At 37.8% G+C, this 22752-nt stretch overlaps 1 protein-coding gene across 1 annotated transcript in view; it reads right to left on the bottom strand.

The window, feature by feature from the left end:
• Positions 1 to 22752, bottom strand: part of LOC128742960 (neuronal acetylcholine receptor subunit alpha-7-like) — a 112233-nt gene that overhangs the window by 65845 nt on the left and 23636 nt on the right. The window contains exon 2 of the mRNA XM_053839460.1: positions 12470 to 12609. Coding sequence (XP_053695435.1) covers positions 12470 to 12609 — 140 coding nt within the window. The remainder of the gene's footprint in view (positions 1 to 12469; positions 12610 to 22752) is intronic.

The raw sequence follows: 22752 nt of genomic DNA, 5'->3' as shown, positions 1-22752 counted from the left end.
GAAAATTAGAAAACGAGAAAACTTTAAAACAAGAAAAGTATAAATCCATCAGAAAACTATAAAAGAAAACTAAAAGCTAGAAAGCTAGCAAACTGGAAAACCAAAACACTATGAAACAAGAAAATTTATCAGAAAACTAGGAAACTAGGAAACAATAAAAGTAGAAACAAGAAAACTAAAATACTATAGAAACAAAAAACTAGTTTACTAGTTTAAGCAACTAGAAAAGGGATCATTCAATAATGACGTCCACTGCTTATGGGGGGAGGGGGTGTCAATTTTGTGACAGGTTATGACAGATGGGGGGAGGGAGTCTAGGCAAATGTGACATCCGTCGAAGAAAATTTATTCTCATAAAAACGCTACAAAAACTCATCGATTTATTTCGATTTTCGAACTTATCTTACTTCAGAAGATCGCAAGAGGACCCGACATCGTCGAAACAAATAAATGACGCTGATTCTCTCCTACCTTCTCTTCACTCAAAAAGCGACTTGTTTCATTTGTTGAACAGAAACTTTCAAGCAAGCTTCAATTGAAGCTGGTAATTGTTTCAGTGGACGGCACCGATAGTCGGGCACGATTTGCCTATGTTACACTAGCTTAATTATACCATGCGTTACATTAAAGGATATATGTAAATCAATTTCAGTTCATTTGCAATCAAAGTTTTTAGTACTTTTACTAAATATTTGATAGACAAGTACAAAATAAACTTTAAAAGCTATCGTCACGATGTAGTGAAACCTGCCTCGCCGATGCAGATTGAAGATGTTTTAAAGCGGAGCGGTTCTCCTTAATTGAAACAAATTCATTCCTGCATTGATTTGTGACGATTTGCAATTGAAGGTTGTTAGAACCTTTGTTCGCAGTTCATAAATCATGCCCATAAAAATATTTTTACTAATAAAATTACATACAGCAATTCTATAAAAAAATCTGTAAAAAATCAATAAAAGTCTACTCGCTGGGTGAAGAAAGTTAGCAAAACGTGGAATCTTTTTATAATTTTGTTAAAAAGATAACTTTAAGATTAGTTTATCCGGAAAAATCTAGAAATTTAAATTTCTATTTTTCGAGAAAATACGCGACTGTTATTTTCTATGACTTTTTAATCTTACACTACTTCTTAAAAGATTAAGCTATTTTATAAACCACCTTTTCTTTTTACACGCTATTTTAGGTTTGTGTGACGTCCAAAGGGGGGGGGGGAGGTTGAGTTTTGTGACACAATCGGACAGAGGGGGGAGGGGGGGGGGTCTAAAAAAGCAGAAATTTGGTGGACGTCATATTTGAATCGTCCCAAACTAGAAAACTGGAAAACCAGAAAACTATAAAACAGGGATAGAAATTCATCAGAAAACTAAAAAACAAGAAATCCTTCAGAAAACTAGGAAATAATAGAACTGAACTAAAACTAAAAGCAAGAATCCATCCGAAAACTATTAAACTTCGTTTATTTAATGCCACTACACATGTAATTTGATCGATCTTCCTCATAGCATTTTTTCTCAGCTTTCCGATGGTGGTCTTAAAATTGAAATCGGTTCGGGGAATCATGGCAAAAACGACGATTTTTTGATAAAATCCAATATGGCGACCAAATTCAAGATGGCCGCCAAAAATTTTTTTACTTCATTTGTTCTTCTTCACAGAACCGGGCTATTTGTTAGTTGTTTGATGGTAAATTTATGAAATATCTCATGATATAGATCTCAAGGTTTGCTCAAAATTCAACTTTTTTGAACCTGGTGGACCCCATGGCGCACGAGGGGTCCACTATTTCGAGGTATCAAAAGTGTAATTCTTATTTTTTAACCATTTTCAACCAATTAAGCACAAAAGTTCAAATATTTGAAGTCCTTGTGTCAGTAGTGGCTCCGTTTCAGCGAGAATGACTCCATTGCAAATTATTTTTAAAGTTTTTTTCACACCCCTCCTTTAAAATTGGCTTCAAAAATCAGGGAGCAAAATCAAATTTTTGAGCGGGAGTAAAAATTTTTGGATAAAATCACTTGTCTGTGGGCTCTATGGCTTAAAGAACTCGAAAAATCAGTGTACGGATTTTTACCGCTTCTAGCACGAAACAGAAGTGCAATTTAAACAATCAAATGACATAAAAATTGACCGAATTTTTTTTTTTTTCTTCAATTTTATCTCTCTTTTAGCAGGTTTTCGCATGGAAAATAATAACGCATATGAAAAGCAATAATACATTTGGTTTTCACAATGAAACTTGAAGTAAAAACGCTTAAAACGTTTAATTTATTTTTCTCAATATAAATAGATTCTTTGTTTTTTTTGCGCGCTCCGTTCAGTTGCCTATTCAACATCGGAAGGACAAAAACTTTATAAAATATTTGTAATAGCCTAATCTTTATATACAAAAGTGAAGGTATATTTATATGTTCCGCCATAACTTCAGAACGCCTTGCTCGTTCTCCACCAAACCAGGGTAACATGTTTCTTGACATAAGAGAATCAGCACTGGCTGACTGAAAAAAGGGGAAAGAACCCTATCAACGGGGGAGGTTCAAATAAGTAAAATGGTTAGCCTAACTCTTGCATTAAGACCTATTGTAGTTGCGCAAGTGGCTGGAAGACAAGAAGGCGGGGTATTTTGAAGGGAGTTAGGAAGAGGTGGCCACCGAAGAGGAATATTTGAAAACAAAAAGGTTTTGTTTCAAACAATACAGCAAACATCAAACAGATGCATAATTGACTACGTGACAGAAGGGTGAGCTCACTGCGGGGGACCAACAAGGGAGAGGAGCGAAAAACTTGAGTATGAATGTATGCTCCACCATAACTCCGACACGCCTGGACGGTTCTTCAACAAACTTGGCACACATGTTTCTTGACATAAAAGAATCAGTATAGGGGAGGGGCTACAACTAAATTCAATTTTAACTAAATTTACACACATATTTTTGGCATAAAAGAATCAGTGACAAAAGGGGTCTCTTACAAGTGGGGGGAAGGTTCAAATGGGTAAAGGGATGCGTTTCTCTGAAAAGGGAGAAGGGAATACGGTGGCCACTGACAAAGTTCAAAAACGTAAAAAAGGCTTTGTGTCGATTTATAAGTATTACCGAAAATAACACAGATTTACGAGTGGCTGGAGGACAACAGGGGGAAGAAAAAGGATTTTGTTTATTTATGAGAATTTTCGTTATAATAACAGATGAACAGCGCCTGAGAGACAAAGGGGTCAGAGTGAGAGCGGGCAATCGACTAGTTTATTCTCAAATTTTGAATTATTTTACGAAAAAACGATTTTGTCACCTTTCCGCTTTTGTCACCTTTCCGCTTTTGTCACCTCTAAATTTAAGACGGGGCTGACAGTATTGGGTCAATGCGGCTTAGATAGACAGGTCGTTTTGGTACCATTTCTTTGTCTATCTAGTCCTGGCATTAAATGTTTTATATTATTTAAAAAAGGCGATTTAAAATTCCGTTCTTATATTTCGTTTTTATGCGAATAAAATCGGTCTATTTTTAAATTGGTTGTGTCTTTTTGCGATCTTTACGATTATCATGATATGTTATTCGTTTGTTATTCATTATTATGATATTTTTGAGTTATTTCTTGTGTCATTTTGCGCCATTTTTGTACAATTTCTGTATCAGTTTTCTATCCTTTTTACATTCGATATATTTTAATATCATTTTTCTATTTGACTATCGCGGTAAATTTTGTGAAAAACTTTATCCTTAAAGGCATAAAGTTTTCTGAGCAAGCAAGAGACCTCAATTTTTTGTAATGTTTTAAATTTTAGTCAACAAATTCTGCCCTTGTACAGAATTTCATAAAATTTTAGGACCTTTCGGCCCATTTTATACGATAATATCGATGCATAAATATTCCGCGCTCGCACGCTCTTAGATGCAGGCCTGCATCCTCGTTTTGTGGAACTTTTTCTGGAAAACAATTTTTGACCTAGTTTCATCACATTCTAAGTTTTCCAAAATATCAACCGCCGATACTATTTTTCACAACTGTAGAACTACCAAGTTAATTCCACTTTCGTCCATTGTCGATTTACAGAGCTGCTCCATCTTAATCCTTTTTAAATTCTTTCTGCACTTCCAAAATTGGAATAGAAAAATTTGTGTAAGGAGTGCACGAACATGAACTAAACATCAAACGGGTACGAAATTCAATAGAAAACTTTTCTCAGGGTAAAATGTACTGACTGAGCTGGAAAACATTTTCTTTGACAGACTGACAATACTGCCCGTACCAACTGCTACTTAGACTCCAATCGATGTGATGAGCTATTTGCGGCAGACAAACAGTACGAAGTTGCCAGCACATGACGCTTGTGAATATTTGCATCATTTATTTATTCACGGCTTCGTACGAAGTTTGATTAAAATTTTTATTTAACTTCCAGCCGACGCCGTACTTCCGTCGCGGCACAGAATCTTTTTCAACTTATTTTCAATTCTTCTGAATGTTAACACTATCCCTTGCGAAAGTAGCAGCGCCTTCGGAATCCGAAAACATTCTTGCCAGAAAGCAGTTCGTTTCCTCGTTTGAATCCGAGCTTCAAGTTCAAAGGGTTGTGTGCTGGGAGTTTTTATCTCCCCCAGTTCAAGTTCCGCATTCCTTTAGCCGTGCATGTTTTATTCAATGGTTCAATTCGGAATCTGATCGGATCCCTAAAAACCAGTTGTAGCAGATATGCTTCCAATCTATTACCGTTTTTTTTTCTAGTGAAGGTACTATCTGAAACTATGCTTTCTGCACGCTGTTTCTTTTTTCATAGAAGTTCATTGAATAGTATAGCGTTTACATCGTTGTTCGGAAGCGCCACACAATCACTGCACTGCACCTTCCAGTATAGCCACAATTTATCAGGAAATTCCCGTGCTCTCACGTACATTTTGTTAATGCATTTTTTAGGTTTTTCCGTTCCGAGCTTTCTTTTTAGCCGGATACCGGCAAGATAACCCGCCTGACCCGCGAATCTATTCGCATGTCGTTCGAAACGAGAATCAACTTGAGGGACCGTTTTTCCCGTTCGCAGCGCCAAACCAAAATCAGAGCCGCCCGCCGCCGAATATTGCTTCGGCATGATTTAGCGTTATTAGTTTTCTCATAAATTTTCGGGTACTTCCTGCTTCCGGCTAACGCAATCTAGCGGGGTCCGACAACCCGGGAAGGAAAGGCATGATGGTCCTCTCGTAGATAATAGTATGGCGATTGGAGGTGTTGAGGGTAATTTGTTTAGCACTGTTTGCAGTGCAATCTTGCTTTTGTATTGGGTAGCTGAGTCAGGGCTGATAGCCCTGGCAGATTTTATATGTTTCAGTTAGAAAAAATCAACCCTACATTATTGGAACAGTAAATGTTTGTTAAGAAGATTGCAAAATAAATGAACTGAGAAGTATTCATTTTACAGGTCCATTCAATCCTCATTACAACACGAACTGTCTCAATAAAAATAGTTAAATTAACCTAACATCCTTTATAGTAAAAACAAAAGAAGAATGTAAACTAATATTATCTGAAAGCAATTTTATCTGCGGTTTTGCAATTCGAAAACGAAACCGGTTGCTTCTGCCATCGCCGACGACCAACCGAAGAGAGCTCGTTGCTGGTCCTGATCACATAGGAAGCTGAGCTCTCTTCATAAAAACTACCCCACAAAATGCAGAGGCAGAAGACACAGCGGTGGTGCAAAGAAGTATTGCCATAAAATGGTAAACATAAACCATGTTATCGCCATTCTATCGAGGAATGGTTATTCATGAGCTGAGAGCGCTAATAAAATCTGCAACGACGTTGTGTCGTTTGGCTGGCTGCTGCTGCGGCGGTCCATTCTTTGCCATTGTTACTGAACTACTGCAGCGCAGCATTACGGTGCAATTCTTTTTGCTACTTCGAAGCTTGGTTGAACAAAAAACCAACGGTGCAATAAATATGTTGCCAGCTCAAGAAAGTTGCAGTTCGGTTTGCCAGTTGCCAGTCCGTGGAGAGTTTATACTAGTTTTCTTTTCTTATTTATTGTTTTTTTTTTTTACTTGGAACATCAAAGCGCTAAAAGAACAATTTGTTTTTGAAGTTTCAATTGCTTTTAAAGGTTGAGAAATAACATATAGTTTAGTTCACATACTCGAATCTTCGAGGAAGCAATTTTCTACTGGTTCCAACACCCCCGGTATGCCTAAGATGTGGGACGCGACCCATTTTCTGTTTCAAGTTTGAAGTCATAACGACCTGCCCTATGTTTCATTAAATTAACAGTTTCTATGTTCAATATGATAAGACTTTTAAAACTACAAAATATACCTGGTGACTGTCTTTTTTTCAACATCTGTGAAATTGCCACTAATATAATTGGAGATTTTTTGAGAATACTCAGAGGGAGAGAGGCACAAAGCTGAGTATGATAGCATCAAAACAGAATGGCAAAATAGGGAATTACCGGAAATTGAAATAGTTGATGAAACAAATGGTTTTTAGAAATAATGAGCAAGAAAAAATGACGGTGGCATAAAGCGAAAACAACAACAACAAATAAGATCAAAAATAGTCAGTGATATAAATGCGAAATTCTCATTGAAACGAGGCCACTGCTGACACGGGGTCTTCCTATATTAAAATTTTTATACCTGATTGGTAGAACATGGTTTAAAATGAGTTTAAAATTTTACTTTTATTATCTCACAATTGTTCGCCAAAGGACCGGACAGATTAAAAAAAACGTTGAAATTTGAGCAAAATTTGAAATCAATTCCATGTTTTATTTCCCAAATTTGCAATAAAACAACTAACAAATGACATGGTTCTGCAAAGAAAAACAAAGCTTTCGAAAGAAGTAAAAAAATTTAGAGATTTAGAATGGTGGTCGTAAAATGAAAATCACAACGAAAACAGCAATTTTCTGATAAAATCCGATATGGCGACCAAATCCAAGATGGTTTTATATATATTAGAGATTCACTAGATGCTGGACGTAACCATTCATTTTACGAGACTTTTTTACGTCTACTTTTTTACGTCCGAAATTTGAATTAACGTCCTTTTTTTACGTCCGAATTTTGAATTAACGTTCTTTCGTTTTACATCCTAAATTTCAATTAGCGTCCTTTCCTTTTTCGTCCGAGATATGAATTAACGTCCTCTCGTTTTACGTCCTCTTTTTTACGTCTGAATTTTGAATTAATGTCCTCTCTTTTTACGTCCGAAATTCGAATTAACATCATCTCGTTTTACCTCCAAAATTTGAATCCAAATATCCCGAATTCAGATTATGCCATGTTTATTTCGTCGGAATTTTGAATTAACGTCTTTTTGTTTTGTGTTAAAAATTTGAATTACCTCCTCTTTTTGAATTAACGTCTTCTTGTTTTACGTCCAAGATTTGAATTAACGAATTCTCTTTTTACGTCCAAAATCAGAATTAACGGCCTCTCTTTTCACGTCCTCTGATTTTACGGCCAAAATTTCAATTAACGTCCTCTCATTTTACATCCAAAATTTCGAATAACGTCCTCCCATTTTACGTCCAAAATCTGAATTACCGTCCCCTCTTCTGCGTCCCCTTTTTTACGTCCAAAATTGGTATTAACGTCCTTTCTTTTTACGCCCAAAATTTGAATCAACGTCCTTTCGTTTTACGTCCAAAATTTCAATTAACGTCCTCTCATTTTACGTCCGAAATTTGAATAAACGTCCCCTTTTTACGTCTCAGAGTTGAATCATCGTCCCCTGTTTTTACTTCCAAAATTTAATTTAACGTCCTCTCTTTTTACGTCCAAAATTTTAATTACGTCCTCTCATTTTACGTCCAAAATTTAAATCAACGTCCTCTCATTTTACGTTCGTAATTTGAATAAACGTCCCCTTTTTACGTCCCAGATTTGAATCAACGCCCCCTTTTTTACTTCCAAAATTTAAATTAAGGTGAAATTAGTAGTCATCGATTCTGCCAATTTCAAAAGCAGTTTATTTGTTTGAAACAAAAATTTTGCTCATGAAAATATATTCGCTGTGTTCAGATTGACAAGAAGAATGCAGAATTTACATTTTTACAAACAGAACTCCGTTTTTGGGTCCAAAAACTGCTTCCGTAACTGGGATCTCCAACGAAAAATCAATGACTGCTAATTTCCCATTAACGTCCTCTCGTTTTACTTCCAAAACTTTAATTAAAATCCTTTCATTTTACGATGAAAATTTGAATTAACGTTCTTTCGTCTTACGTCCAAAATTTGAATTAACACCCTCCTTTTTTATGACCGAATTTTGAATTAACGTCCTCTCATTTTACGTCCAAAATTCGAATTAACGTCGTCTTTTTACACGTCCAAAATTTGTTCGCTTTTTTACGCCCCACATTTAACCCATTATGACTCGGGTATACCTAAATTTGGACCAAATGAAGTGTAACTGTGTAATCCATTATATTATGGCTCGAATGTGTTGGGAAACTCAAAATCGTCATTTGTAATGGTTTCAAGGCCAAAATATCGCAGGTTTTATATTTCATACGCTCCGTTTCAAACAAACAAATTACAACGTTGTTTACATATTTCTTATCGAATTTTGTGATAGACTTTACATATAAATACCATTTTATATATTTATCAGGTAATGTTTCGTCACAAAATGGAGACTTTTTCATGCGTTTTGGAGACAAAGTTTTTTCCGCCATTTTTTCAACTATTTTTCTGCCATTTATCACAACTTTGCACTGTTGAAAATAATGTATAAGGGAGATAGAGGGAGAGAGAGAGAGAGAGAGAGAGAGAGAGAGAGAGAGAGAGAGAGAGAGAGAGAGAGAGAGAATGACAGCAACATCTCTTGTACTCATATTGAAATTGGATTTCAGACTTGACTTAAACTTTAAATTGAACCTCAACTGGGATTTAAATTGGACATAAAAAAGGACATTAAATTTGACATGAATTTGGGCTTGTTTTAGTGTAAATTAAAGTAGCTTTTTAAATTAAAATAGGACTCGATGTTAAACTTGCTATTGGACGTGAAATTTCACTTGAAATTGAATTTTCGCATTTGTAGCTGAATTTGGCCTCCCGGTTGGCTTCGAGCTTTGTGACGCTGCACATAAGAAGGACTCCATATAAAGTAGCGGCCAAAATAGCCGAATGTAAAATTTCACATTTTAGCACATGCTTAAACGCGGTTTTGTAGTAAATTGTCTATATTTTTATGATTCGCGAATAAAATTTTGATAGAAAAAAAATATCATGTAGAAATAAGCCGTCAAAGTTGCCCATTTCAAAAGTTTGAAAAATAGGTCATTTTATAAAAGTCAAAAAATTTAATACTTATCGCGGATGTAAATATTATTGTTATACATATCATTTTAAAACTGATACCTTAGCCTATTAAAAAATGAAATGAAAACAAATATAAACTCAATGCAGTGCGCGACAGGCTACTTACAATAAAAATGAAATTCTCACAAACTTTAATAAAAAAAAAACAACTCTTGTCGCCTCTTGTCGCCGCAGTTTCTTACAGTGCGTCTAAAAGCTCGAAGTATGTTGTATCAAAACATGAATTAAAAGTTTGCTATAATTTGACATTTTCCGAAAAAAAATAATTTTAAAATTGTCATACTTTTAGCAAGTCTTCAAAATTTTAAGTACTCTTTCAACAAATTTGATTATCTTTGTTACTAAATTTATTTAGTACCTGAAGAGAGTTTCAATGAGAAAATGGGAGAGTCCCTGCGAGAAAGAAAATTTTTGTTTGTCAAGCAAATGTTTATATCGGACACATTTGATCATTTTTCCCCAAATCACCCTAAATATGAGTTCTTATAAGTTTAAATCATTTCTTTTGTAACAAATATAATCTAGAATCAATTTGAAACTAAAAAATAATTTTGGCCAAAAATCGCAATTTTCCGACTATTTTGCGCTGGCCTAATAAGCCATAAATTGAAATTCGAAGGATGAATTTTGAAGAATTGATTTGAAATTTGAAGAATGATTAATTGGATGAACTGGAAAATTTCGATATAGACCAAAAATATATTGGGCTGTGCATTGGCAGGTGGGGCTCACATCCACGGTATTTCGGTTGGTGCCCGAATGTTTTACGCATTAAACCACTGCCGCTAGTAGTCTAAACGCTCTGATCGAGAAGATATCAGTCTTTTTTCTCGGCCATAGAAACAAAGAGCTGTCATACACAAATAATATCATCGCATACCAGTTTGAGGTGTGTATATAGAATGATAAAATGGAGAAAGTAAAACAATTTATTTTTGGTCTATATCGAAACTTCCCAGTTCATCCAATTAATCATCTCTTTCCAAAATTTTAAATGAGACATTCAATGGGACCTAAAATGGAACATAGAAATGTGGACATGAAATTGGACTGCAATTGGGACTAATTTGGCCTGGCTTTACTTCAAATCGAACTTGATTTTTTACTGAAACAGGACCTGAAATTACACTTGGCTATGGGCGAAAAATTAGACTTGAAATCGGAGATTGAACTGTGCTTCAGTTTATGAATTTGGTGATTAAATTTGTCTTGAAAAGGGACAAGGAATCGAATATAAAGTTGAAGTTGAAATAGGACTTAATATTCGATTTAAAATTGAAGTTGAATCGAGACTTTCAATGGGACATGAAATAGGTATGAGCAGTTGTGGCTTCAGTGGCACGTTCTGGCCACAAATGAAATAGGACATGAAACTGAACCTAAAATTGCATTGAAATTGCAGTTAAAATAGGACTTAAAATCGGACTTAGAGAATTGAAAGACTTCCATTTGTGAATAGGTAGTTGAAATTGAAATTAACCCTTTGTAAGGTCGTGGCAACAACACGCAGAATGAACACAAACTTCGATCAAATATAATGTTCACATACAGGAAAACTTAGTATTAATTTTTTTGTTGAAAAATACCTAAAAAGCTCGAAAAAATTGGTAGCAATATAGTCGCCACTCCCCGTTAAGCCCAAAAAACTTTTCCTCCAATATTTCGTGCTAATTTCTGAGATAAATCTCATTTTCTATCACAAGCTAAAATAACGGTAAATAGAATATTATCATCAAAAAAGTTACCAATTTAATGGTTTTTATATGAGATTTAACTAAATTTACTGATAATATTCAAAAATTGTTTTTTTTCTATAAAAGTGGCTCCCAAATTATCATTTTTAGTAATTCATCGGTCTAACACCATTAATAATATTGCCAAATGTTGTCAGAACCTATTAAGTAACGATATTGTTAAGTAAAACTGTATTGGTTATAAAGGCTTTAAAACACCGTTTTAATAGAATTTAAAATGGGACATAAAATGGGACATAAAATGGGACATGAACTGAGACTAAATATTAAATATTCTTTTATATTCATGCCGCAATATGCCCTAGCCCGGCCAATGGCTAAAAGCGTAGAAAACATCGAATAAAGCTAATCGTTTTTCCATGAGAATAAATTGGAAAGGTACTAAGTTATGATTTTTATGCAAAAATTAATATCTGATCGAAGGTCAGGTAAGCAATAGTCTACAGATAGTCATTCATTTTTGATAATTAACAATTACAGCTCGAATACAATGCATATAATTTTAATTACGTTTTAAAACTTTGGTAATAATGCAACTTCGCTTTTTAAATTTACTTAATGCTGCTCAATCCTTGTTCGAAGCCAAACAGCACCCGACAGCAAACGTTAAATTTCGAATAACGATTTATTACACTCATCTATCTTGTCCGGCAAGAGCATAGCGAAAACGATAAAATTGACGACATTCAATAAATGTCATTCTCATTGAAAAATTGCTTCGAATTATCTATCATGATGGCGACTTTAATATTCACGAACAACTAAATGATGGATTCGATTGCTGTGTGAATCGTTTCATAGCTTTGCAATATTCATTGCATTCATGATTACAAACTGACTTTTTTATAATTATAAATTTATAATTCGGTATTAATATTCTGTTTTCTTAAAAAGTGGAAGTGGAAATTGATTCAATATTTTCTGAACATATTAAAAGAACATTGATCAGATAGAAAGTACACTAAAATTCGCCAGCAACGAATCTTCCGCCTTGAAATTACTCCTTCCTTTACAGTCGGCAGTAAAATGTTACATTTCACAATCTCATGTGGTTTCCACCTTAGATTCGGTTAGCGGCAGCGGAAAATTTACCGATAAAAACGGGCAATAAAATAATATTTTTATCACCATCAGCCCAATATGGTCATAAACCGGCAACACTCTCTGCCAGATATCAAATTCCACTGCACAAGCTAGCAAATGCTTGCCGAACATTTCAAGTATAACCCCGAAACCGAAAACGCGGGGATCATCAAAACTGATTTTACATAAACACTTGAACCGGGAAGTGAATTTACCGAAAGTAAATTTCTGATAAGAGGTACTTGAATCTCGGATTTTCAAGGGAGTTACCGGAATTAATCAACCCGTAATTCAATTTTCTGAGAAGCTCTACTTACCACGTCAATAATTTGCATCAGGGTTAAGCCAAAACTCAACTGCAGGGGATCGGATTCGTTGACCACTGGCCGCTCCAGCGTGTTGTATGTGTCCAGAAGATCGTGCAGTAACCGCTTCTCGTGGTATCCAGCCAGGCACACTGTAAAGTGAAAAAGCAAAAACGAAACACAATTAATACTTTTTGTGACCAAAAATCGATACTCTCCCAGCCGCAGACAGAGGGACTTTGTAGCGAAAGAAAAGAAGCGGAAGTTAAACTTCATATTCAAGTCGGAAGGACAACGGGGCCCACCACACCCCGCCTTTGTGGTGTTTGTTTATCTTAATCGAAATCGCTCCGCCTCTCCTTCACGAGAACGTTGGCGCTTGGGGCGCAAAGTCAGAAAACGGAAAAGCTGTCGTTTATTTTAACTTTCCCTACACTAACAACTCTGCCTTCGGTGACCCCGTGCGTCGGTCGTAACCAGAATGCGATCCCAACTAAAGTGGCCTTCGATTTAAGTGTGGCAAAGAGCACACCAGAAAAAAAATCACCCATGAAATCATTCAAGCGGAAATGTCCACACGTCGTTGTCGTTTCCGAAGGGCCCTTTCCAAGACGATGGTTATTACCATCGACCCAATGACCCCCCGGAAAAACGTGAAAGGCATTCAAGTGAGTAGATTGACAAGACCTAGTAAGATACTCCGGGCCGCGCGCCGCCGCCGGCCGCCGGACTGTGGAAGGAACTGAACGGGACGGCAGAGGGTAATTTGAATTTGATACTTGTATTGCCGGCACGTTCCGCAAGGATGTGAACTTGCGGTGTGCATGGGCGGCTGGATGTGATATGCATGCGACATAGTGTGGCAAGCAATCTGTGACCGACGAGTAGCTGATCCGGGTCAGATCTAGGTAACAGCCGCGCAGCCACTCGAATTGATCTGCCCGGCAGATTTGTGCAATGTTCGATTTTTTTTGGCGAAATGTGTCGAAATCAAATGTTTTCCATAGCTTCAAGCAGAGTAAATTTCCATTACCTTATTTTCGTAATTTTCTTAAATCAACTTTCAACTGAGGTCTATCATCTTTAATATTATGACAACTGTTGCTCTGCAATAGACTTCATGCCGTACTTGCCTTTCTACAATCTTTCGACTTCATCCCCGTCACATGAATATGGCATCAAATAAAATCCCCTGGGGAGAACTCAATCGATATTAACCCAGTCATGCACTCGTCTACAACTGAGCCAACTGAGCGCACTCTAACCGATAGCAGATGCTTCAGCAGTCATTCGAGATAAACTCACCGGCCGATTGTTGCATCGGTTTGAAGAGTTTACGACTGTGAGGAATCAAGAGGAGGATTTCATGACAGCCACTAATGCTAGTATCACGTATCAACTAGAAAAAGGATACGGATCAGTTTCTCTAGCTGTACGTACTTACGTAAATCCCTTTTGAAATATACTCATTCGATATATTTTGTGATTCACTAATTCACTAAAAATTGACAGCAATCGGGAATGGTGCCCAAATTCAACGCAAAATTATCTTGCAGAATACTTAACACGTGCTGTCAAATGACTTGAATCAATGTCACTGAATTGAAGGAAACCTGAACGCACGTTTATCATCTAGAGAAACCTCTACATTACGTCACGTAGCCTAGTAAAGCTACCAATACAACATTCGAGGAAGAGAGCACACATAAAGGAAACAAATCGATCCCCCAAAGTAACTTCACTCAAATCATTCACTATAATTTATTGAGTGTCAAAGGCAGAGAACGAAGTACATTTTTTTCCGTAGCACAGCAAATGGTATCTACAACCTATTTTGTCGTACAAAAAAAAATAAAACCGGAAAGTAAATCGAAAAACGTCACACGTCTGTCGAATGAAAAGTCGAGTACTTCAAAGTAATGTTCACGTTGTTTGAATAATTGAAATTAATAAAAACGTTCAGGTCGCTCATTGGATTAAACGGGGTTTTTTCTCTCTGGAAAACAAAGTTTGTTGCAATGCCAGCCTCAGTTAGTTGCAAACGGAACTGCGACTAGTTCCGAGCAACTGCAATCAGTCCACCATCGCATCGCTGAGCAAAAAAAAAGATGACATAAAAACGACTCAACTGACATGACGTGTAGATTGCATGTCAGTCAGCTTCTCCTAGAGCCGTTCGGTTTCGGTTGAGGTGGTAGCTGTTGCTCCTGGCAAGTGAAGATGAAACCATTTCCTCACCGTTCCGTTGCAGCCTCCACCGACCGGTAGGTAGGTAAATTCGAACGAAACACGATTCAGGTTCAGGTTGCTTCGGCACACTACTAATAGGTGGCCAACCGGGCGGCCGCGTCGCAGGTAGTTGAGTGAGGAGGAAAACCAGAATCCGAACCGAAGACCCGAGGATGATAGCATGACAGATAGCGCACAGGACGAGAGGCAAAAGTAACTAATGACTTTAGCCCTGCCTGCTGGCGATGTACCCGTACTGTACTGAATTGCTTTCGGTGCACCGACCGACCGATGCCGGTGCAAATGAGAGACGAGGACACAGGAAAATGGGACAACACAGCGTGGCCCGTCGTACATCATCGGGGTCTACAACAGTGTTGCGGATGGCAAATGGACCGCGCGGTAATGAGGTATGAGTGTGGGTGTGTGGGTATGTGTACGGTGCGGTTTCGGTTTCCCCGCAGACCGGCAGTGTTTAATAATGCACCTGTCACATGTATTACTGCAGCAGCGTTATTATCTGTGACCCCCCGCCAGTCCTGGGATTGTTGGGATAAGAAATGAGTAAATACCCTACCGCTTCTTCGTCTGGCGCTGGCACGAGATTCAGTCAGTTGCCGAGCAGAAATGATACGTCCTGCTTAATAGGATGGGAAATGATCACAGGAGATTGTGAAAATATAGCAGAATAAATATTTCGAATTCATGTTTTACCATACAAACTGAGATATTCGTAGCAGAAATATTATTTTACGCTACAAGAACTTGTTATCATTATCTCATTTGCTATCCTTTCAAAATCCAAGTGTTATGTTTATTTTGCAACAACAGACCTGTGGCTCTTAATTCAAGTAATTAATCACAATAGACAACCGACAAAAGCCAATCAAATTAATTTTACAAATTGCTGAATAATGTATTTTGATATATAGCGACAGTGAGAGTGAGGTTGTACCATAAAAGCATACGTTTTTGTTTTTTAGCTCGTTATACACACAAATGAGACAAATAAGTTGATTAATAATTTGCCAGTATACAGGGTGTTAGGTAGCTTAGTGCAAATATTCCAGGGGGGATTGAGGACCACATTTGACGAAAAAAATCCTTCTACGCACATGGTCAAATCTCAATCGTTACAGAGTTAATAAATATTTTTAGTTTTTGTTGCAATTTAATTTTAAGTTTCGTTGCAATTTAATTTTAAGTGTTGAGTGTTAAATTTGCATCTGAAAACTGCACGAATTCATACATCACGCATAGCACAGTATATCATCGCGTGCAACGAACTCGGTCTGATCCTTATGGAAAACAACAGCGAAACAAGCTCCATAGGACGTTTCACAAAACGATTACAGCATCAAAATGTATTTTCCGGAAGAACTTGCGGACAGTCACCTTTGCTATTGTTTCGCTAATTGTGTAGCAACGATGTGTAGCCAAGCACGAGCATGATTGTAGATTTTCCGACCGTCAGCTACATAATGGAAGTTCGATTTGTCACACAATGATTTTAATAATAATAATCATTTACGACAACGCACCGTCGGCTTCCTCCAAGGAACGTTGTTTTCAACGAGGCTTCGAGGAGAGCACCAAGTGGCGTCACCAATTCAACATGAAAGTTTGCGGATCATGCGAAATGATCCCAGGACATGCACAAGACAAATTGCGGTACAGCTCCGTGTCACACTGGAATGTGGGGAGCTTGCTGAACCGGGTAAAAATGCATTCCAACATGTACAATAAAATTTACCGTCTACAAAAATGACACAAAAATTACCATGAATTGATCAAAATACTCCCAAAATAAAACGCAAATATGACGCAAGAGATACAAACATGAGACAAAAACGATACCAATATGGCACAAAAAATGCTATAAAAATTAAACAAAATAGCTTCAAAAAACAACGTAAAAATGAAATTAGGTGGCGAAGCGTTTGGCGAGGAAGAATGCTAGACTGAATGATATTCCGAAACTTCGATGTTAGGCCAAAAATATATTGAGTTCAATTACTGAGTGGGACTCTAACCCAAAGAGTAGTCTGGGTCTGTCAATAAAGAAGGATCAAATTCTTAAGGACGTTTTATACCCATGGGCCATGGCTTGTATTAGCACAAAAATAACACAGAAGCACCACAAAAAAGTTCACAAAATCATTTTTTTTTTTTTTTATTTTTACTGGTACTGACTTTATCGCGGTCAAACGTAAAACTCTTTTGATTAAAGCAGAGGAGCGTTTGGTGCGAAAAATGTTAGACTGAATACTGGGCAAGTTTCGATCTGCGGCTAAACCTAAATGTGTGCGAAAGATGGAACGCTTGGACTGGTAGGACAAAAACTAGATCTGAGACTAATTAATATATGGGTGTGGTATAGTTTAAATGCGTAAAGCACTCGAGTACTAATCGAGAAATTCCGGGTTGGAGTCCCGGTGCCACGCTAAGCGGCGGCCACGGCGAATGGCGGCCGAATAAGGTGTGAGATCCTCATTATAAGGTGAGTAATAGTAGCGAGTGTTTACCGGTGACCAGTCGTCGGAAGCGCCAGCCACTGCGAAGAGTCAGCTCCCATGCAGCAGTGCTTGCAAAAAAAAGAAGAGTGCAAATATATTTCTATGTGTTACGGTTATTCGTGGTTCGGCCATTCGTACGTAAATGGAATGCTAAATGCTCCTAAAAACCTCTTACAAGCCAACGGTTGGGCTGGTACCGAATGGCCAAAACACAAATGGTCGAATAACAAATGTCCGAAATCCAAATGGCCGAATTTTAACGGTTATCATAGAAGGGCAAAATTATATTTGGTCGAATTGCGAAGGGCCGAACCTTAATTTAGCCGAGCCACGAAAGGCCGAACTCTTATTTGGTCGAATAACGATAGACCGAACTCCTATTTGGCTGAGTCTCAAAAGGTTCATGAAAAGACGAATTTTTTCCGGAATGCCTAAATAATTACTCAACAAAAAAAATTAATTGGAAAGCCGTTTACAAATGAATTTAGTCGAACAAAAAACAAAATAAACAACACAACGGGCTGATACCGAATGGCCGAAACATAAATAACCGAATCACGAATGGTCGAAAACCAAATGGCCGAATTTTAACCATAGTCAACGAAGTCCGAATCATGAAAGACCGAATCACGAATGGCCGAATCACGTAAGGCCGAGTTTTCTTGGAATGCCTAAATAACTATTCAATACAAAACATGAATTGGCAATCAGTCAACAAATAACTGTAATCAAACAAAAAACACAATAAGCACCAAAACCATTTACTATAGAGTATAGATGATTGAAATTTCTTTCTTCTCCTAAGCGCAAATGGTTCATGACCTATTTGCCGTGTTTCCTAGTTGATATAGGGCGAAACGGCCCCATGCTGCGAATGTTCGCCGGTAACCCGCAGTCGAAAACGTCGGCCTCCTCCCACAGAAACCACTTCTATTTAGGTGCATGCATTCTCCTAGGTTTACTGAATAGTAGGGGTTATACCTAGGTTGAGTCCGAATGAGCGGTAGCGAGTAAGGGCAGCATATACCCAACAATTGTGTAGGTTGAAGGCCATTTGAGATTCGGCCATTACATCTATTATGCCATTTGTTATTTCTGCCATTTGTATTTCGGCCATTCGTGATTCGGCCAGTTGCGTTTCAGCCATCCGTAGGTAATCCCGGCAGATTGCCTAACGTCCATACCTAATTGGGTACACCCCTAGAAGCGTCAAATTACACGATCAGGGAGGTTAATTTACTGGTCCAATATAGGATTTGCTCATCAAACTTACTTAGTTAATTGATCCATTGCTCCATGTGATGTATGTCAAAAAGAGCCAGCTTGCTGAAACCACATATCGGCCTGATCCAATGCTTGCAATCTTGGCAAAAAAAATCCCCGGAACGAAAAAGAAATTTAAAAGAAACACGACCAATGATACCGCCGGCTCACAACCGCATTGAAACAGTACATTGTTCTGAATCTATTTGTAGTTTTTGTACAATCTATCACACTGTATGCGAAAATTGCTGTCAGAAATCAGTGTCTCTTCACTGTACTCAATTTTTCGATAAAAACGGATCTTTCTCAAACCAATTAAAGGCACAATTATCTTCAGCTAAGTTGTAAGCTAGCACGGTCGTTACAAAGTAGTTGTGGTAACCGAATTATGATTAATTTCAGTGGTAATTCGGTTGCTTCAACTAAATGGACCTAATGTGTGCTACTTGGGTTACTAGAATTAATGATTTATGTCTGGGAAACACATTTTTCCCGAAGCACTAAGGTATTTGTTAACCATGAGGGTTTTCCGCAATTTTAAATAGTAACGTTGCAAAACAAACAATTATGCAGTCGAAAGTTATTCCTGTTCGTAACGCTTGAATTACAAGGTGCAACTAATTGAAATACTTCGCAAAATCGCTTCTCAGAAATTCCATTCCTGTTGGAATATAAACTGAGCTCCTAGCCTGATTGCAAAGAATTCAGCTTAGAACGTAGAGCAGTGTTTACCACTGTTGTGGTGGACGCTCATGATTGAAATGGTTCAGCGCGACGCGGATCGGTTATGCTGTATAAGCGTAAACGGACTGTACCGCGTCGAACGGTGACAATTATACGCTGACACAGCGCATAGCGTAAAACGTACGACACATAGCATAGGAAGAAATATTTCAGTACAATATAGTCGAGAACGACACGTTACGAGGACCACATCTAGTATTCTTACTCCAAACCGAACCGCCATATCCCAAGAATATTGCATGGCGATCCTCGCCAGTATGCAGTGAAAGCGAGTTTCGATACGGTTAAATTTTCTGATTCACGCGTTGGAGATGCCCAAGTAAAAAAAAAAAAAAAAAAAAAAAAAAGTGGTCGAGTTTTGTTCCGGAAGTTATAGTTTCAGAAATTGTGCAATGAAAAACGTCCTTGTTGGTTGCAAAGCGAAAAAGCACGCTTCGAACAGTGTTCTGGAAGAGACCACGTAATACGTGAATCGTAGAGTGAAAAAAAAAAAAATTACAATGGGATGGTTTAGTGCGGATGAAATCATCGCACCGGCCGCATCAAATAGCGTCATTGAACAGAACCATACCGCACAAACAATTGCACTGTGCGTGATAGCAGCGTTGGCTGTAGGATACATTGTAGTGCGGATAGTAGCAAAACTGCACCGCCAACAGACAGAAAGTGTCGCCCAAAGAGCTATTAGTATGGCAAATTTGCCAAACGTGTAAGAAACTACCAAATGTTGTGATTCAAAATAAAAACAATTAAAACAATAAACAATTGCTTTAAAAAACAAACGTATAAAAAAAAAAAAAAAAAAAAAAAAAAAAAAAAAGTGTAGTGCTGTCCCAAGTAGCTTCCACGTTGCATTCGTACATCGACATACATTCTACGGATAAAAGTGCTGATTCAGTTGTACAACTGGAAATGATTTCAATCAACCAGACGATGACTGCGAGAGAAAATTTCGTTCGATGATTCCAGCTTCGGATGGATGGAAAATTTCACACTAGCGAGATATGGGAAATTTCGGCTGCTGCGGGGAAAAAATGTCAAATGTGATGACCATAGAACATCTCAAATATAACCAGAGAAATAATTGGGAAGTATCCATTAGTAAAAAAAGAAGAATATAAATTACTTTACAAAAAAAAAAAAAAAAAAAAAATTTTGTTTTAGGCACTATCACTGGAATGGAAGAATTTTTCAAAGCAGGAGATGCGTTAGGGAAATTACATGCTAATTTAAAAAAACATGCCAATTATAAACCAGGCACTAAGGTAAGGAAAATAAAGGAAATCCAAACCATATTAGAAGAGCTAAAAAGGGCCGTAAACAAATGTAAAGCAATAGAGACTAAAGCCCAATTTAAAAGAAGATATCTACAACTGAAGTCTGTTGCTAGGCAGTGCTATAAGCTGCTTGGCTCAGTACCTGCTAACCTAGACGACACCTTAGCCCCTGAAGGCACTAAAGGGGGTGAGGGTGAAAATTCGAAAATACAAGATAACGAAGAAGACTCAGAGGAATCAAACGACGACGAGGAAGTTCTTCAAGAAGAATTTTCAGACTTCGAAGAAGAAGAACGCTACGAAATGGCGACCAAACTAGACCTTAGCTTGGCCATGAAGGTAGTCGACAGATATAATGGCGAACCATCGAAACTGTCCATATTTATTGAAACCGTCGAATTGCTGGAGGAATACTCCAACGGAGTTCCACCAGCAGACGTCCTGAAATTTTTAAAAACAAGACTAGTAGGCGCAGCCCACGGGGCAATCGATAATGCCCGAACAACCGCCGAGGCGTTTGATGCACTGAAAAGAAAATTTTCGGTGAAGATTACACCGAGAGCGGTGGAAAAGGAGATGGCATTGCAAAAACAACATTCTAAACAAATCGCAGAGTTCGGCGCGGACATAGAAAACCTGTCCGCTAAATTGGCAGCCGCACACGTTTCAATGGGAACTTTCCCAAGTGAGGCGGCAGCCCTAAATATTGTCGAACCTGTAGCGGTTCAGGCATTTGTCGAGGGATTGAAAGATCCCTCAACACAATTTTTCGTAAAAGCACGGAATCCGACATCGCTAAATAAAGCGATATCGGATGCGTTGGAGTGCCAAAGTACTCCAAAAACTGAAAATAGTTTAGAAAATATGATGGCACTATGGTGCACATCAGGAAGAACGCCCTATAGGGGCAACGATCGAAATAATTGGAGAAGCCGAGGAAGCTCTAGAGGTCGTGGTGGTTACCGAGGAAACACTAGGTACCGTGGTAGGGGTACACAACACAATAACAACTATGGTTATAACAATAACCACCAAACCAACCAAACCTACCGAGGAAATAACAGTCGCGGGAGGAACAACGGACATGTGGCACATATGGCCGAACCTCAGCAACGACAACAACAGCAACAACAAACACAACAACAGCAACAACAACAACCTGTAGAAGAGGCACATTTAATCGATCTTTTTCGTTAATTTTAGTGCGAAGAAGGCTCTCAGAGCAAAATTTAAATTATTTGGCAGAGTAATAGAACTCATAATTGACAGTGGAGCATCTTGTTGTATTCTGGACAAAAGATGTCTTCCCGAATTTATCAATATCAATAATTCACACACATTAGAAATCAGTGGTGTAAACGGAGTAACCCGTACTCTGGGATCCGTTGACACTTTTGTGGGGTACAAGTCTGTGGAATATCCCATTAAATTTAATATTATAGAGAGCTTGCCGGATGCAGTTAACGGCTTGATTGGCACAGATTTTTTGAGAGAATTTGGAGCCATTGTTGATTTTGTGGGTATGGAGATGAGATTGCAACAACCAAAAACTGAAACATGCTACATTATACCGGCTCGTACTGAGGTGGTAAGGTACGTTGATACCGGTGTGACGGGTACTTGTGTGGTACTACAACAAGAAATAATGCCGCATGTTTTCATAGCAAATTCAATATCAGTTCCAAAAGAAGGGAAATTACCCGTAAGAATTATTAATATAGCAAATAAGGAAATTTGCATTGAAACAAAAAATATTGAAACAAAGGATCTAAGGGATTACAATGTGGTAGGAAAAATTAAACTGCCAAAATACGATACTAATAGAGCAAGTAAACTTTTAAATGAGTTGAACTTGAAACATTTGACAAAACAAGATCAGGCAGAGATGCAGAGGCTATGCTTAAAATACGCTGATGTGTTTTGCTTGAAAGACGATAAATTAACAGTAACGGATAAGTACACATCCAGTATTAAAATAAAGGATGGCACAACTCCAATATTTTCTAAACAATATCGCCTTCCCCTGGCGCAAAAAAGGGAAATAAATGACCAGATTGATAGGATGATGTCAGATGGAGTCATTGAAAAGACTAGTTCCGAATGGAATAGCCCAATTTTACTAGTGCCAAAAAAGTCGGCGAATGACAAAAAGAAATGGAGGTTGGTTGTTGATTATCGGAAACTTAACAATGTTCTTGAGAACGATACATTTCCACTCCCAAATATAGAGGAGGTCATAGACTCATTGGCAGGAGCGAAGTACTTT

Source organism: Sabethes cyaneus, chromosome 3 (genome assembly GCF_943734655.1).
Source record: "Sabethes cyaneus chromosome 3, idSabCyanKW18_F2, whole genome shotgun sequence".
Taxonomy (NCBI): Eukaryota; Metazoa; Arthropoda; class Insecta; order Diptera; family Culicidae; genus Sabethes; species Sabethes cyaneus.
Note: the sequence above shows the minus strand (reverse complement) of the source record. Positions and strands in the feature narration are given on the sequence as shown.